Source organism: Capra hircus, chromosome 28 (genome assembly GCF_001704415.2).
Source record: "Capra hircus breed San Clemente chromosome 28, ASM170441v1, whole genome shotgun sequence".
Classification (NCBI taxonomy): domain Eukaryota; kingdom Metazoa; phylum Chordata; class Mammalia; order Artiodactyla; family Bovidae; genus Capra; species Capra hircus.
The window spans coordinates 40,083,647-40,100,799 of NC_030835.1; the positions used below are offsets into that span (position 1 = coordinate 40,083,647).

The 17,153-nt window shown below is 49.0% G+C and overlaps 1 protein-coding gene across 6 annotated transcripts in view; it reads left to right on the plus strand.

The window, feature by feature from the left end:
* Positions 1–17,153, plus strand: part of SIPA1L2 (signal induced proliferation associated 1 like 2) — a 242,677-nt gene that overhangs the window by 191,967 nt on the left and 33,557 nt on the right. For 4 of the 6 annotated variants that reach the window (XM_018042332.1, XM_018042335.1, XM_018042334.1 and 1 more), the window contains exons 11-16: positions 1,719–1,976; positions 4,005–4,088; positions 5,764–5,864; positions 6,217–6,320; positions 7,989–8,374; positions 16,395–16,619. In XM_018042332.1, coding sequence (XP_017897821.1) covers positions 1,719–1,976; positions 4,005–4,088; positions 5,764–5,864; positions 6,217–6,320; positions 7,989–8,374; positions 16,395–16,619 — 1,158 coding nt within the window. The remainder of the gene's footprint in view (positions 1–1,718; positions 1,977–4,004; positions 4,089–5,763; positions 5,865–6,216; positions 6,321–7,988; positions 8,375–16,394; positions 16,620–17,153) is intronic. The other 2 variants (XM_018042333.1, XM_018042336.1) reach the window with 2 other exon arrangements.

Here is a 17,153-nt window from a genome sequence, read left to right on the forward strand (position 1 = left end):
TTTCCCTGAGGGTGGTGAGCCTCGTGGCAGGGTGATTGGGTGGCTCGCACCTGCTTGTCTTTATTGTGGAGAAAGACCCCTGTCCTTTGCAGGATGATCCTGAAGCTGGGTTTGAAGGCACGAGGACTAACTCGGGGATCTTGTTTCTAGCAAGGCTTTTGCTTCACCTTTCGCTTTCATCTCTGCCTTTCTGGGTACCTCCTGGCATTGAGTCCTTCCTTTCAGGTCGTGTTCCCTTGACCATTGCTGCTGCCCCTTAAAGGTGGGGGTGCACGTTGCCTGAGGGGCCAGTGCTGGCTGGGGGCTCACTGTTCACTCCTCCCCTCTCTCTTCCACCCTCTGTGGCGCCTGATACTTCCTGTTCCTGCACCTGCTCAGGTGTGCAAGGGGATGGGCGTGCTTCTCCTTGTCTTTCTCTTTGCACATCCTTGGGTTGGCCTTTCTCTGCTCCACTGTCGGCGTTCCACCATTGCCTTCTACCCTTAGGTACTGTGTTTTGGTGTCTCCAAGCTTTGTTGATGATCAAGTTTGGTTTTGGGTTTTGTCCTCTTTGTTCCTTTGTAATGGTTCTGAAAAGTTCTACTCCACTGTCTTGAGGATGCAATTCTCCTTTTTAAAGAGTGACACCTTATTGCCCTGATAGATTTCTTTTTTTAAAAAAAATATAAATTTATTTATTTTAATTGGAGGTTAGTTACTTTACAATATTGTATTGGTTTTGCCATACATCAACATGAATCCGCCACAGGTAGACACGTGTTCCCCATCCTGAACCCCCTTCCCTCCTCCCTCCCCATATTTCTTAGAGGGTGAATGTGAGAGTTTTTCTGTTGACTTCAGAATGTCTAGGGAGGGGCAAGGCTTCATCCACATGCTAAAAAGGGACAAGTTACCCCGCCACTCAAATTCGAGACTCGCCCAGTCTTCCTGTGCCCTGGCCAAACACCAGTTGCCTTTGCAGGTGACTTTAGTTAAGTCGGCAGTATCAGTCATGTGGACACAGTGTAACTTGAGGGGTCTCTGCCTTAGATCACATTTTTCAGGCTAAAGGGTCTTAATCCCTGACTGGTCGGTTGAGCCCGCGGGGGATAGTTTGTGGGGAGCCGTGACACTAGCTCAAGGAAGTGACCATGGCAACTAAGTGACCGACAAGCAGCGACTGGCAAAATGATAACTAAGTGACTGACTAATGTGCCTCCAGCAGGATGGGCATTCAGGCTTTTCCTTGACTTGTGGCAGCTTTTGTTTAATTTGTTTTCACTTTTTCTCAGATTCAGGAGAAACAGGTGACATGTGACTCAAATTCCTGATTCTATGACTGTACTTTCATGTATCTATTCAGATTATATATGAGGTGTTTTTAATCTGTTAATGTTTATTTATCACCCAGTTTCAATGCAAATAATTCCACGTATGCAGATTGGTTAAAGATCAGTCCCAATCTGCCCAGGGAGTTTGCAAACTACTTGGAGAGACAGAGCCTGTGCGTGAAACCCCTGACAGCCAGGGTTAACCAGAGCCACAGGCTTGAGACCAGATCCTCCTGGTCTATGCTGGGTGACACGCAGACAAGGTCACGGTCAGCCAGGTCTACTACTGAGGGTGGATGGCCTTGCACCATCGTCCATGAGCCCCGAGAAGCACATGCGAGGCCGTCAGAGAGTCGGGCTGGCTGCTCAGTGCTGAGCACCCCCTGACCGTCTCTTCTCGGCTCACAGAGGGTGTTCGGAGCTCTGCCGGATCCCCATGGTGGAGTACAAGCTCGACAGCGAGGGAGCCCCCTGTGAGTACAAGACCCCTTTCCGGAGGAACACCACGTGGCACCGCGTGCCCACGCCCGCCCTGCAGCCCCTGCCCAGGGTCTCCCCGGTGCCCGGCACGCCCGACCGGCTTCAGTGCCAGCCCCTGCTCCCGCAGAGCCAGGCCGCCATCCCCCGCAGCACCTCCTTCGACCGGAAGCTGCCCGATGGTACCAGGTAAGCTGGTGGCCCTGGTGAAGCCCTGGCTTGGAACTTCACGTGGTGGGGGACTTGCGTGTGGCTTAGTCACTTCTGAATTAGCTTGTTCTGACCAAGTGGGCAGCAGGGCCGCTGGGCAGGCCCTGAATGCTGGGGCACTTGTGGTCCCAGCCAGCGGTGGTGCTGATGGCAGGGCCACTGGGCAGGCCCCAAACGCTGGGGCACTTGTGGTCCCAGCCAGCAATGGTGCTGATGGCAGGGCCTCTGGGCAGGCCCCAAACGCTGGGGTACTTGTGGTCCCAGCCAGCGGTGGTGCCATGGACACCACCCCTCAGGGCCACCATTGTAACTTCTCTGCGGTAATCCTCCTGTCAACTCGCTCTCCAAACCGCATTGGGAAACCATTCTGCAGGAGCCTCTAGATAAGCGTGAACAGTTTTGAGTATAAAGAAAACAAAGCCACAAAAATCACTGATGAAATCCCGTCATCCTCACGGTCACAGTATTTTCAGAGGTCCTAAGATCACTGGCATCTCTTTGCTTTTCTCTCTCATTTTAAGCGGAGGGAGTTGAGTTTAAAATTAAGTTTTTCCCTGAGAGGGAGCACCTGTTTAAGAGTGAAATCCAATAGCATTAGAAGCTGCTGAGAATTTAGAGATGTGACACAGAGAGGTAGTTTTAAGTGAACAGCATAGTAGATTTGTTGTTGCTATTGACTTTTACACCCTTTGTTTTAACTTTCACATAACTTACGGGCTGTGGAGACACCAAGAGTTTCCTCACAATTCCTTGTTAGGCTTTCATCTAATAGAGCATATGTTGTAAGCAGACACTGAGCCGGGCTGCCCGCTGAACGCTGAACATGTCATCACCTTGGCCTGTTACCTGGCCTCTCCCATTCTCGTTTCCTCCTATGAAAAGTAAACTTGGCTATAATAGAGACCTCCACAAGGCATTATGATGGCTGAATCAATCCGCAGAGGTTGACTGCTTAGAACACCCCTGGCCCATAGGTGTAAGTCTCTATAAGTGTTAATAATAATTACCAGGATTAAAACCTGTGGTCTTCCTCTAGTCTGTTTTTCCTCAAATGAGTGCAAGAATGGTGTAACTAACTTGACAGTCAATCATCTGGGCTCTGGATCTCCCTTCTCAAAGGTCTGCTGAGTTTATATTCGGAGAAATGCATACAGTAGGTAGCCTGGGTGTAAAGGGGTTTCATCTGGAAGGGAAAGGGTCTATAGAACCTCCCTTGTTAACATATAATTCACTAACTTATAAGGAATTCTTTGGGGCTTCCCAGATGGCACTAGTGGTAAAGAACCCACCTGTCAGTGCAGGAGACATAGAGAGACTTGGGTTCAGTCCCCGGGTCGGGAAGATCCCCTGGAGGAGGGCATGGCAACCCACTTCAGTATTCTTGCCTCGAGAATCCCTTGGACAGAGGAACCAGTCTATAGGGTTGGCAAGAGTTGGACAGGACTGAAGCCACTTAGCATGCACACGCGCACACAAGGAAGGCTTCTAATAGCAAAATGAAAAGTTGGCAAGCACGTCTTCCTCAAATGAGTTCTCACAAGTGTCACTCATTTTTGTGTGTCTGAAATAAATAGGATTACATTCAATACATGTGCAGAAATAAATGGTTTCGCCAAATTTAGAGTTTTCTCTCTGCCTCGGTTTTAAATATAGAACCACAGCGTCCCTTGCAATGTCTCATAGACCAAGTCGTAGTGATGTTTTCATAATTCTGTGCATCCTGTTGCTCTCCCCCGTGTTTAACTGGGATCATTAGCTGTGCTTTCAATCTTTAGATGGTAAAGCCTTGTTCCTGCCACATCTCCTTCCTATAATAAATTACCAACCATAATACCTCTGAAATCTCATGGCATCACCAATTCTCAGTTTATTTGTCCATGACCGCAATGTGTGTTTCCCCTTGTCTTCGTCATTGAAAAATGAATTCATTTGTAAGTCAAAACAAGCCAGGTCCAGATGTTGGCAGCCCACCTCCGTGCCTGTTACTGATTGTAGTCAAATTTTCAGAAGTTCGCCCAGCAATCAGTCATCGTCCAGCGACCCTGGACCAGGCAGCAGCGGACCCTGGAGACCACAAGTTGGATATGACGGGTACCACTCCTTTTCCCCTTTTGTGGGCTCCTGGGGGGACATATCTTCAGGGCACATTCAGAAGCGCTTACTGTGCACAAGGCCACTGGGGACAGAGAGACTCAGATAGCACTTTGTTAGGGCCAGTGCTTCCAGACTGGGTAGCTCATCGTTTCTGTGAAAGTGGACTCATTTGTCTATATTCTGAACTTGTCTGTTTTCTTTTCTTTTCTTCTTAATAAGGGGGAGTCTTTTTGAACACATGAAAATTAAGAATTTGGAGACTCTGTGGGTGATGGCCCTTGGGAGTTTCCCTTCACTTACATTGCTGACGAGGAATAAATTCACAGTCTTTCTTGAAAGTGTTTTTCTCTCCAAAACACAGCCCAGAGTCTGAGGAGGCAGATTTAGCATGTGACACATTTCCTCTGCCTCCTTGAGAGCAAGTGGAAGCTGGGGGCAGGGCTGTCCCTTGTGTGCACACAGCGCCCAGGGGCCTGAGGGCACCTATGGACAGGACCCAGGATGGACGGACGCAGTAACTCAAGGAAGTAGCTGCACACTCTTGGGAAGAGGAGGGCCGCCCCAGGAATGTGGCTGTATTTTTATAAGGAAACGCAGGCGTTGCCCCCAGCAGCAGTGTTTCTGTGCATTGTTGCAAGCCAGTGTTGCCTCTGCCGCTTGAAGGAGCTGGGTGCACTGCGGAGAGGATGGACTGTCCAGGCAGCTGGGGGGCCTTGCACCAGATAAGAGATGCTTCTGTTCCTCCTCTCACATGTGCCCAGGGAAACCCTCTCCTGGGACCCTCCCTCCTTCTGGTTTGGGCTGAGAAGTAGAGATTTATAGTCCGAGTTATATGCATTGCCTGCTTTAGATGCTGGATGGGTTCTTAAAAGTTGTGCTTTTTTTTTTTTTTTTTTTTTTTTTAATTTTTGAGATGGTTAGATAGCCTCACAGATTCAATGGATGTGAATTTGAGCAAACTCTGGGAGATAGTGAAGGACAGGGGAGCCTGGTGTGCTACAGTCTATGGGGTCACAAAGAATTGAATATAACTTAAGAGACTGGAAAACAATAACAAAAATGTTGTACCTAAAGAAATCTTTCTTGTTTGAGCTGCATTTTTAAAGTAGGTGGGGGAGGCTTTATGTCAGTGGAAAAACCACATCTTGGCTTTTTCTGCAGATCAGGATTTAGAACTGGGATTCTGGAAGAAAGGGTCTCTTTATAACATGAATAAGTTTTCTGCAGTTTCCTTTGGAAGAGTAAATTGTCCTATTTGGGGATTTTCATAAAATAAAAGTCCGGCCAGATGTAGTCTAGCAGCAAATGGATCCGATTTTCTTTTTCCTTAAAAAATCTGATATGAAGAAGCATCAGTACATGTATTCAGGAGAAACAGTGGCAGCAAAAGCAGCGGGCTCGTGTTCAGTCCACGGGGACCCGAACAGTCCTTTCAGCCCCTGGTGCTGGCCTCCTCCCCTATCTGTAAATGGTGTCATCCGGGTGCCTCTTTGGACCCAGGGGTGACAGAGGAGCCCCCAGGTCCAGATGCTCTAAGCTGCTCTGTCAGGCAGGGCTGCGGCAGCAGAGAGCCTCTGACGAGGGATCCCTGGGGTTGCCCCTCGGAACCAGCACCCACGGGGACACTGGCAAGACAGCATGCGGGCGCGCCTCAGCTCTGTGTTCTCTCCAGGTGCCAGTCTCCCCTGCTGCTGGAGCACCAGGGCTCCGGCCCCTTGGAATGTGACGGGGCCAGGGAGCGGGAGGACACCACGGAAGGGAGCAGACACGCCGGTAACCCGGACCCCCCCCCCTCGCATGCCTCTCTCCTGCCCCTTCCTCCCCCTTCACTGGTTCACTCATCCATTCCCGTCTGGCCAGCACCATCCTGCCCTGTGCAGGGTAGCTGCTGGACCCCCAAGGTCATCCGGGATGTGCTCATAGCTGGTGGTGCCTGGGAAACTGACCGTGAGCATCATGGGGTGGTTCTGTCTGCTCTGAGGGCCTCTCTGTGGGTAGGACCAGAAGGTCCTACAACCAGTCCTGATGGTGGTCACTGAACCATGTGTTTGGCCCCTGAGTTTCTCTGCTCCTTTGTTAATGCTAGAAATTAGATCTTTAAGGCTTCTCTCTCTGTGTGTGACAGAAACCAAATGGCATGGCCCGCCTTCCAAAGTCCTGAGCTCCTATAAGGAAAGAGGCCTGCAGAAAGATGGAGGTTGCAAGGATTCTCCTAATAAGCTTTCTCACGTGAGTCTTGTCATGAACTAACGCTTCTGTTCATCTCAGCACTCGTGATTTATTAGCATTGTTGCCAGGGATTCTCAGTGGCATCACTTATAAGGGTCTTGGGTGAAGTTAAAAAGAAAAAAAAAAGGGGGGGGTTCTTTTTCTCTCTCTCCTTTTATAAAGAAATACAGAGAAAAGTCATCCAGTAAACTATTGGCAAAGCCAGGATTGTAACCTCAGCCTTTGATCCTTGGTAGTTTTAATCTGTTGACTGTTATCCCGCATGTGGGCAAAATACAGAAGCAGAACCTGTGCGGCAGGGTGTACGGTGGGTGATGCTGAGCCTGGTGCCAGCCGCTCAGGGAGCAGCTGCAGACGGCACGCAGGGACACCGGCAGCAGCCACCTGCCAGGCTTCCCGGGGTCCCGCAGCGCCCATGTGGTTCTGTTTACTTTCTTCAGAAACGAAAAGGAGCCGTGTAGGTGACTGTAGCTCAGTGAAATGAAACTACCAGTTAAATATGCAAACAGCAATTTTAGTTGTTGCCAGATGAAGCCAACCTTACAGAGTAGCTCATTTTCCAAAATTTGCAGACGTCTTATCAGGTCCTGACCCAAGTTGTCCCTTTTCTTCTCCTCCTCCACGTGTCGTTGGCCAGCCTCAGAGCTGTTACCTGCAAACATGTGGCCTCCGTCTCTCAGCTTGTCTTGAGCCGGCCTCGTGGAGCCAACTGATGGCGCCAGCACAGGGGGAGTCGGGGAGGGGAAGGGTGAACTTGAGAAGATCCACTTGTGATAACAGAGGGCATCGGGATTTGCTTAAGGATCTGATAGGGTGGAGGGAAAGAAGGAAGAAGAGAGGGATGGAAGGAAGAAAGGGAAGACGGAAAGAAGGAAGGGCCAGACCACTTGAAAATCACAGGTGGCTGGGTCTCATGACTCCACAGCCCTTGGCTGACCATCCAGGCTGAGAGGAGGGGTCGTGTCTGTACCAGAACATCATCAGATGGGACGTTTAGTCTGCTCTCTTGGTTTCATCTTCCAGGGACCTCCGTGAACCCCCAAAAGGACCCCATCTCATCAACCCCGGGTCTCCCCCGACTGGGGCTCTGGGAGTGGGTGTGGCTCATGCTTAAACAGTGCTTCTGCACACGTGAGCTGGTTGGGTCTGCACAGTAATCCCTGTGCTCAGTATAATAAGCACAGAGAGGCGCTGAGTGACTGGCCAAGATTCCCCCCTACTGTGATTCAAACTTGGGTCTTCTACCCCACACCCAGGACTGGCCCTATCCCTTGTCACAGGAGCATTCTCTGAAGAAAGGCTGTTTTCCTCCTCTTAATTCCCCATGTACTTCCCCAGCTTCTAGAACCTTCGTTAACTGCTTTCCGATTAGTGACAGTGTGGCAATACTTTTGTGCTGATGTACAGATAATTGAACAAAGACTTGAAAAGATACCCATTTAACTTAAGATGAATGATGGGAGGAATTATGACTCAGGGACTTTTGCATGAAACCAGGATGTTTTTGAAAAGTAAATTCTTGCCTTGCTTCCTGCTGACAAGCGAGTAGAAAGGGTTCGGGTGAAATCATCAGGTCTGTAGCTTCGTGAGTCTGGGGAGAATAATCGCCTTCGTGTAGAAGCAAAGTGTGGGGTTTGTCTGAAGCCTCCCCCTTTCTCTGTTCTCAAGATCGGAGATAAAAGCTGCTCCAGCCACTCCAGCAGCAACACGCTCTCCAGCAGCACCTCCAGCAACAGCGACGACAAGCACTTTGGGTCTGGGGAGCTCATGGACCCCGAGTTGCTGGGGCTGACGCACATCAAGGGGGCCTCCACGGACAGTGGTATCGACACGGCCCCGTGCGTGCCCGCTGCCGTCCTGGGCCCCGTGCACCTGGCGGGCAGCCGGCCCCTGGTCCACGGGCGGGCAGAGCACTGGGCCGACTCCGGCATCCCGGGGCCCGACGGCGAGCAGGCCAGGGTGTACGCGGCCCACGGCTGTGCGCCTGGCGTCTCCACCAGTGGGGCTGCCGATGGCAGCCTGGGCGACCTCAGCGAGATTTCGTCCCACTCCAGGTAAGGACCTCCCCACGCTGTGACCGGCAGCTACTCGGGGCACCCTGGGCGCTGTCATCTGCTGCTGGGGTGGGCAGGGGCCTGAAATAGGACCAGAAGGCGCCTGAGATCATTGTCACCTGTGGGCCAAACTGCCTGGCTTCAGATGGAGGGCTTATGTCCAGAGTCTCATTTGAAATGTGCATGTGAACAAGTTTCTGATGACATCTGCCGTTCTCTTTAAATTGGAGAGAAAATGGAACAGATGCTCACGGCAGGCATCGGGCCGCTCGTGTTTCTCTGCAGTTCAATGTGTTGTCCCTGGGACTTCCCTGGTGGCCCAGTGGTTAGCACTCCATGCTCTCACTGCAGCAGGCGTGGGTTCGACCCCTGGTTGGAAAACTACGATCTCATGCGCCTCCCAAAAAGTGAAAGGTTCAGTTTGTTGGCCCAGATTTTCAGGAGGTGTGGTACCAGCTGGGCGGTACTCAGATGACGACGGACAGTCAGGAGGGCTGCTCTCTGTGTTGCCGCCTGAAAGCCTGTGCCCCATTCTCCTGTTCCAGGGGCCCCCTTACACAGCTGTGTGCTGGAAATGTGTTCAGATTGATGATCCACTTTCTTTTTCAATGTAATGACTAGTTACATTTAAAGGAATTACGTTCTAACTGTAGATGTTTAATATATTTTTATGAGTAGTTTTCAATTCCCATATGACAAAAGTGTACAGTGACTTTAAAACGCATCACTGGAGATTCCTCCCCTCAAAGACTAAGCAAAGAGCTGCATTGATACAGGTTTGGCCGTGGCTAGAATTTCCTGCACACCAACGACCCCTGTCATTTTCCTTCTTGTCTGCAAAGCCTTCCCTCCTTCAGCTCTGCGTCATCGTCTGACTTTCCCCCAGAACTCTTCCCGCTGCTGGAGGGTAGCCAGATGAACAGTGATAGGACTGTCCCTCCAGGCATCCAGGGCCATGGCCAGTGACGATGCTCGAGGCCGGCACTGGGTTCAACACGCAGGCCTTGTGCTCCTTGGCCCTGCCCTTCACTCCACCTGCTCCTCATCCTCACGTGGTCTCTGCTGAGCCTGGAGGGATGAACCAATGGACCATAGCGAGGCTCACTGTGACCTCACACGGACACGTGAATTGCATCGGCCGTCCTCTCAGTTGAGGCAGAGACCTCATCAGCGGTGCCTTGATTTTCATGACTGATACCATGGGATATGTCTCATCTTGTTGAAAAAAGTTTTAGACTTCTTAGTTCAGTTCAGTTCAGTCGCTCAGTCGTGTCTGACTCTTTGCGACCCCATGAATCGCAGCATGCCAGGCCTCCCTGTCCATCACCAACTCCCGGAGTTCACTCAGACTCATGTCCATCAAGTTAGTGATGCCATCCAGCCATCTCATCCTCTGTCATCCCCTTCTCCTCCCACCCCCAATCCCTCCCAGCATCAGAGTCTTTTCCAGTGAGTCAACTCTTCTCATGAGGTGGCCAAAGTACTAGAGTTTCAGCTTTAGCATCATTCCTTCCAAAGAACACCCAGGACTGATCTCCTTTAGGATGGACTGGTTGGATCTCCTTGCAGCCCAAGGGACTCTCAAGAGTCTTCTCCAACAACACAGTTCAAAAGCATCAGTTCTTCGGCGCTCAGCCTTCTTCACAGTCCAACTCTCACATCCATACATGACCACAGGAAAAACCATAGCCTTGACTAGATGGACCTTAGTCAGCAAAGAAATGTCTCTGCTTTTGAATATGCTATCTAGGTTGGTCATAACTTTTCTTCCAAGGAGTAAGCGTCTTTTAATTTCATGGCTGCAGTCACCATCTGCAGTGATTTTGGAGCCCCAAAAAATAAAGTCTGACACTGTTTCCACTGTTTCTCCATCTATTTCCCATGAAGTGATGGGACCGGATGCCATGATCTTCATTTTCTGAATGTTGAGCTTTAAGCCAACTTTTTCGCTCTCCTCTTTCACTTTGATCAAGAGGCTTTTTAGTTCCTCTTCACTTTCTGCCATAAGGGTGGTGTCATCTGCATATCTGAGGTTGTTGATATTTCTTAGTCCTAAAGATTAACATAAGTTAATTTTTTTACATAAATTGAAAGCACGAAGATGCCTGTACACACACACATGCTTGCTGCTGCCTTCCTGCTTTTCTTTTCCTGTCACTAACTATCATCTGTGTCTTAGTAGCACAAATGATCATTTTGTAACCTTCTAATGTTTGTTCAAAGTGTAGCAGATTTGGAAAGCAGCTGGTTTTCTGATAACCTTGCTAGACAAGTGTAAATGGCATCACAAACAGAATTTTGCATTACTGTTGAGGAAAATTTCTGCTTTCAGAGCACCTTCATTTATGAGTAGAGTTGGGATATCAATAGGGATTTGAAGTAGGTTTTCTGGAGTACCTTGCTGCTGCTGCTAAGTCGCTTCAGTCGTGTCCAACTCTGTGCAACCCCAGAGACGGCAGCCCACCAGGCTCCCCCATCCCTGGGATTCTCCAGGCAAGAACACTGGAGTGGGTTGCCATTTCCTTTTCCAATGCATGAAAGTGAAAAGTGAAAGTGTAGTTGCTCAGTTGTGTCCGACTCCTAGCGACCCCATGGACTGCAGCCTACCAGGCTCCTCCATCCATGGGATTTGCCAGGCAAGAGTACTGGAGTGGGTTGCCATTGCCTTCTCCTCTGGAGTACCTTAAGCATCCATTAATGTGATGGGTCAGATGAGTAGAAAGAACTGGGAGGTGCTAGACTGCATTTCTGGTTGATGTTTCTCCTTCCCCGCCCCTGCTTTACACTGAACATGTGCACAGTGGTTGTAGAAGGGCCATGGGCTGAGTGAGGGTCTTCTTTGCCACCCAGAAGCCTTTTCCTTGCCCTTCTTAGTGGACAGTGACTTTAAAGCCACATTTCAACTTCAGTTGCAGGCTTTTGTTCATGTGGAATTTGTCAATAAATTAAATCTTTTGAGTACTTCTTCCTCCTGTCTGTCCCCTGCAGAAGGGCTAGAGAAAGTAATAATTTAAATATTCTAATTTTTTAGTTTTAAATTTTAAAATGTTTTTAAGTATTTTTAAGTACTATCTATATTAATATTGTATATTTAAAGTAAGATTTGAAATGTTGGTGTGGAGGCAAAAGGAACTTGGCTCATTAGCGCATAACGGACCTAGCTACCTCAGCGGTGCTGAGACTTGGCAGATCCAGAAATGCTGGGGCCCAGCCTGGGGCACCCGTTCTCCGTGATGATGAGTGTCGTCAGCTCTTCGCTTGTATGGTCAGCTCGGAGCTGAGGCCCACTGCCTAGGGTCTCAGTTGTGACCAGGAGTGGTCCAGGGAGTGAAAGAGGAGAAGAGGCTCTCAGGGGCTGGCATCGGCACTGAGCATCCTGGCTAGTCGCCCCCCGCCCCGCACACTCTATCTCACCTTGTCTCAGCTGCTTCTCAGCACTCCGGCCCTGGCTGATGTTGACCATCAGGAACTCTCTACTTGCAGCTTGTGACAATCCTTTTGTTGTTCGGGGAGCCCTCGTTCACCTCTGGAGGCCAGAAACCGCTGATGGCTGTGACGTTTCTTGCCCGCCGACGTGGCAGCAGATCTTTTCATTCCACAGTGAGGTGGTCTGTGCTCACAGCTTATCCTATCCCATCCACATCGCCCCCCACCCCGGCTGCAGTCTTCCCTTCAGTGAAAAGCCTGGACCTGTCTCCTTCACTTGTACCCGCAGCACTTAGCACAGGCTCCTAAACATGGTAGGCATTGCAGTGCTTGTTGAATGCGGGAAGGAAGTCTAAGAAGACTGTTGATAAGAATTTGTTGATTGAGTTAGTAAACCAGTGCCTGGATAGCCTAGGGAAATCGGAGGTGCAGAGGTTAACTGTTCCCAGTGTCCGGAGCCCAGACCTGTATATGAAACACCCTTCACGCTTTGATTCAGGGTTTTCGTCACCAACGACCACTACCATCCCCACCAGCCCCGACACACACGCGCATGCTCCAAACAGCCATCCAGGAATAAAGCAAGTGTGAGTTGTGTATGTGGTATTTTTCTGGGATTGTACTGAGAACAGGGAAGAGATTTACAGCTCGTAAAGACAAGCCGCACTGGTGTGAGGGGGGACCGGGGTGCAGGGGTAGATGTGCAGGAATCACCACCCATTACCAGCACCAGCATATCCCCAGCCTGTTCTCTCCTGCTGCTCCGGGCTTCTAGTTCAGCAAACCCTTTTGGGTTGGTTTGTTTTTTTTTCCTGCAAGGGCAGGGCTCTTAGATAAGAGCTCAGAATACAAAGCTGTATTCATCTGAGCCTAACCAAGCTTTTGCAAAGTGAAATAAATCAACTGCCAAAAAAACAAGACAAAAAAACCCATGTTCTGTATTCTTCTGTAAATGGCTCATGTGATTATCTGTTGCTTACCCTTATTCATGTCATCACACTCTTAGTACAAAGGATGGGAAGTTGGCAATAAAACTCTAAAATAATAACTCGAGTCTAGAAGGAAAAGATTCCCCAAAATCTTATTGCTAACAGTCTAGGATGTTTACCAGCTTCAAAGAAAAACAATGCTACTGCTGCTAACCACAGGTTTTTGCCATATTGCTTGTCAGATGGATTCAATACATTTGTTCTTAGAGTTTAACTTTAAAATTTCTTACCATTGGGGTAAAAGACATTTTTAATCAAGCCTAAGTGAGGAAAATCTATTTTATAAACAAAGGGAAAAACCCATCAGGCTTGGACCATACTATTGTTATTCACAACACGTTCTCCAAAAACGTTCCTTTCGGTGATTCCAGAAGCTAGATTTGAGCGTTCCGTGCATCGTATTAATTCTGTTAGACTAGGGATGCCCTGGGCTTCCCAGGCGGCACTAGTGGTAAAGAACTCACCTTCTAGTGCAGGAGCCACAGGAGGCACGGGTTCAGTCCCTGCGTCTGGAAGATCCCTTGGAGGAGGGCATGGAAATCCACTCTCCTATTCTTGCCTGGAGGATCCCCATGGACCAAGGAGCCTGGAGGGCTACAGTCCATAGGGTCACCAAGAGTCGGAGATGACTGAAGCGACTTAGCACGCATGCATGCGTGGATACCCTAGACTTTAACTCTAAAATAACTCAGGGATAATCAAAGGCTTTGAAATGCATGATAGCTAAAGGCAATGCACAGTCCTGCCCTGGGTTCTGAATGGGGAAACTGAAGCCATAAGCATTGTCGGACAGCTGAGAAATAAGACTATAGAGTGGGTATTAGGTAATAATATTGCATTAATGCCCGATTTGTGATGATCACATTGGTCCTCTGTGGGAGAGTATCTCTATTATTAGGAAATATATATGGAAATACAAAGTATGATGTCATGAAGTTTGCAGCTGCTTCTAGATGGTTCAGAGAAAAACGATGCTGCTGTAGCCAGAGTAACAACTATTACATCTCGACGACGGGATATCTCCTGTCTTTATACCGCTTCTGTAGATCTGGAGTTTTTCAAAATAAGAAGCTGAGGAGAAAGATATACAGGCCTTCAGAACCCATTGCCAACAGAAGGAGTTTCCCTGTTGGGGGATTACTAACTGGTGTGCACCCAGGGAGTGGAGAGAGTTCGTCATAATAGCACCACCTCTTACTGCCTAGCTATTTCCTTGCCTGTTGCTTAGGTCAGGGGACCTTGGGTCAGGGGACAGCAGTACGACATCTTTCCCAGGGCACGGACCTGGACCCCAAATTGAGGGAGCCTCCACCCTACTAGAGCTTCCCTTGTAGCTCAGGTGGTAAAGAATCGGCCCGCAATGCAGGAGACCTGGGTTCGATTCCTGGGTCGGGAAGATCCAGAGGAGGAGGAGGAAATGGCAACCCACTCCAGTATTCTTGCCTGGAGAATCCCATGGACAGAGGAGCCTGGTAGACTGTAATCCATGGGGTCACAAAGAGTTGGACACAACTGAGCGACTCCACCGCCACCACCATCCTACTAAGGGACACCAGGCTTATCACAGGAGCCAAGTGATTCAGAGGAGCAAATAGATGCCGTGTTTTATTTTGTTTTGTGTGATAATTTTTCAAATGCCACCATGTCTCCAACATACAAAGACCCAAAGATGGGTTACCTGTGTTTTGCTTTACCTTCAGAGCCTTTATAAAAAGTCCATTTCAAAATCATTTTTTAATATTAGACTTCTTTCTTAGCTTCTGCCATTGGATGATGCTTGCTTTGTGTACAGGTTTGATTTCAGAATAAGATTTTATTTTACCTAGGGGCTTATCATGTGAGGAACCCTGTGGCAAATTCTCCCAGTGGCAAGAACTTGTGGATAGTTCTCTGATGCATTGCTCTAAAAAGCAAATTAATGGCATTTACTTCGCTAATATTAATTCAGGAAAATCTTCGGAGCAATTCTCTGAGGTGGAGAGTATTTATCAGGTTTTTTGTTTGTTTTGTTTTGCTTTTAAAGTTTTCATTTTTTTGATACGGACCATTTAAAAAATTTTTACTGAATTTGTTACTGAATACTGTAACAAATGTTATGTTTTGTTTTCTTGGCCCCAAGACGTGTGAGATCATGGCACCCCAACCAGGGATCAGCCCATACCCCCTGCGCTGGAAGGTGAAGTCTTAACCACTGGACAGCCCTTGTATGCGTTTTACAGATCAGAAAGCTGAGCTTAGTAAACGTGTCCAGGGTCTCCCCTGAACTAAGCAGTGATAGCAGTCTGGCTCCAGAACCCTTGAGGCACACTTGTGTGTCAGGGTTTCTGAAAGCAATGCTCACCTGCCTTCCTAAACTCTGATATTAGAACTGTAACTGAAACATTTACGACTTCATAAAATAATTCCTGATCTCTATTCTTACATATTTTTCATAAAACATTAGAATCTTGATTTTCCTGAATTAAAAAAAAAGATCTTGAGGTTTTTATAGTTCTAGGCATGGTCATATAGCCCGTGGGAGTCATTAGTCCTTCTGGCTTCAGCTGACCTTTAAGTTGTTTTTAGGGATTTTGTCTTTTGAATATTGTTTTATATCACACAGTGATGCAGCATATACCCACACTGGATTGAGGAATCACCCCTTCTGTGTCAGAATCCCCGAGTATTGTCCAGGAGTCACACGCCCTCCTCTTCCCCCTCAAGGTGGCCCCTGCCCCGGCTTTGGCGATGACCGTCCCCCTCGCTTTTCTCTCCATTTCGCTGTGGATTGGTACATTCCCGAACAACGTATCCTTCAGTTTCACCTGTTTATGAACTCGCTTTAAAAATGGAGCCATGCTTGATGCTTTCTGTGTGACCTGCTCCTTCTTCCACTTTGTTTGGGACGTTCACCCCAGTTGTCCACAGCCTCTGCCCACTCCTTCCTGGTGTTTTCCTGGAGTTTTTCTTTTCCCCGCCGTGTCTGCTAATCGCCGCTCCGTCCGCTGCTGATGCCTCCACGGGGAGCTGTTTGAATCGACGGTTCTGTCAGCACTTCTGCTGCCTGTTTCCAGCTGCACCCGTGCAGAGGCGCGCCTCGGGTGTGCGCTTAGGAGTAGAATTGCTGGCCGTGCAGCTGCGCACCTTTCCAGGTGATGCCTAGACTGCTTCCCGCCTGCCTGCACACTCTCACTCCCACCAGCAGTGGGGGGAGTCACTGGCCCACAGCCTGGTGAACACTGGGCCCTCGTCATCAGACTGCCCCGTTTTTGCCAATCGGGAGAGCATGCCCGATACCCTGCTATGGTTTGCACGCGTGTTTCCCTGGGTCGAGCCCCTTCTCTTATGTTTATTTACCATTTGAGGTTCTTTTCTTTGGAGGCATCGGTGTGGTGCCCATTTTGCTATTAGATTTCTCCTAATTGTGCTTTGAACATCCTTCTGGCCACAGGCGTATAGCTTTGCACGTGAACATCCTCAGCCTGTGGGAGGAAAGACTCAGCAGAGAGACAGCCCAGTTTTGCTCACAGAGGACAGGAGTCAGGCATGGTGGCCCCAAGGTCGGCGACGTGCCCACACTGCTGGGATCTGATCGTATCACAGCTTCTGTCTGTCTGTTTCCCCAGCGGCTCACACCATTCAGGAAGCCCCTCGGCTCACTGCTCGAAAAGTAGCGGGTCTCTGGATACCTCCAAAGTCTACATCGTGTCTCAGGGCAGTGGTCAACAGGCCCCAGGGTCCATGTCCAAGCCCTACCACAGGCAGGGGGCAGTGAACAAATATATCATCGGCTGGAAGAAATCAGAAGATAGCCCACCACCTGAGGAGCCTGAAGTGGCTGAGTGTCAGGGGTAAGGTGGTATCTGGTGGCAGCCTTGGGTGTCTGGGGCATGGACTAAGCTAACGTATTTTTTCCCCAGTAGACACAAATCTTCTCAAACAGAATAATTGAGAAACACCTTTGTAAAATTCTTTAAATGTTGGCATTGATGTTTGCCTTGAAAAGTCCTCTCTTTCCATGATAACTTTAAAACAGATCTCTGTTCCTCGTTTTTATATTCAAAAAGCTGTGTGCAATAGAAAAATCAGGGTTGTGTGCTAGTGATGGTGTGAGTATGCTTGCTAAATCGATTCAGTCGTGTCTGACTCTTTTGTGACCCCATGGACTGCAATCTGCCAGGCCACTCTGTCCACTCTAGGCAGGAATACTGGAATGGGTTCCCACGCCCTTCTCCAGGGAATCTTCCCAACCCAGGGACTGAACTCAGGTCTCCTGCATTGCAGGCAGGTTCTTTACCGTCTGAGCCATCAGAGAGGCCCATGGTGTGAGTATACATCCTGTAAATAACTAAGGTCAACGACAGTGTGAATTCCCACAAAGCCTG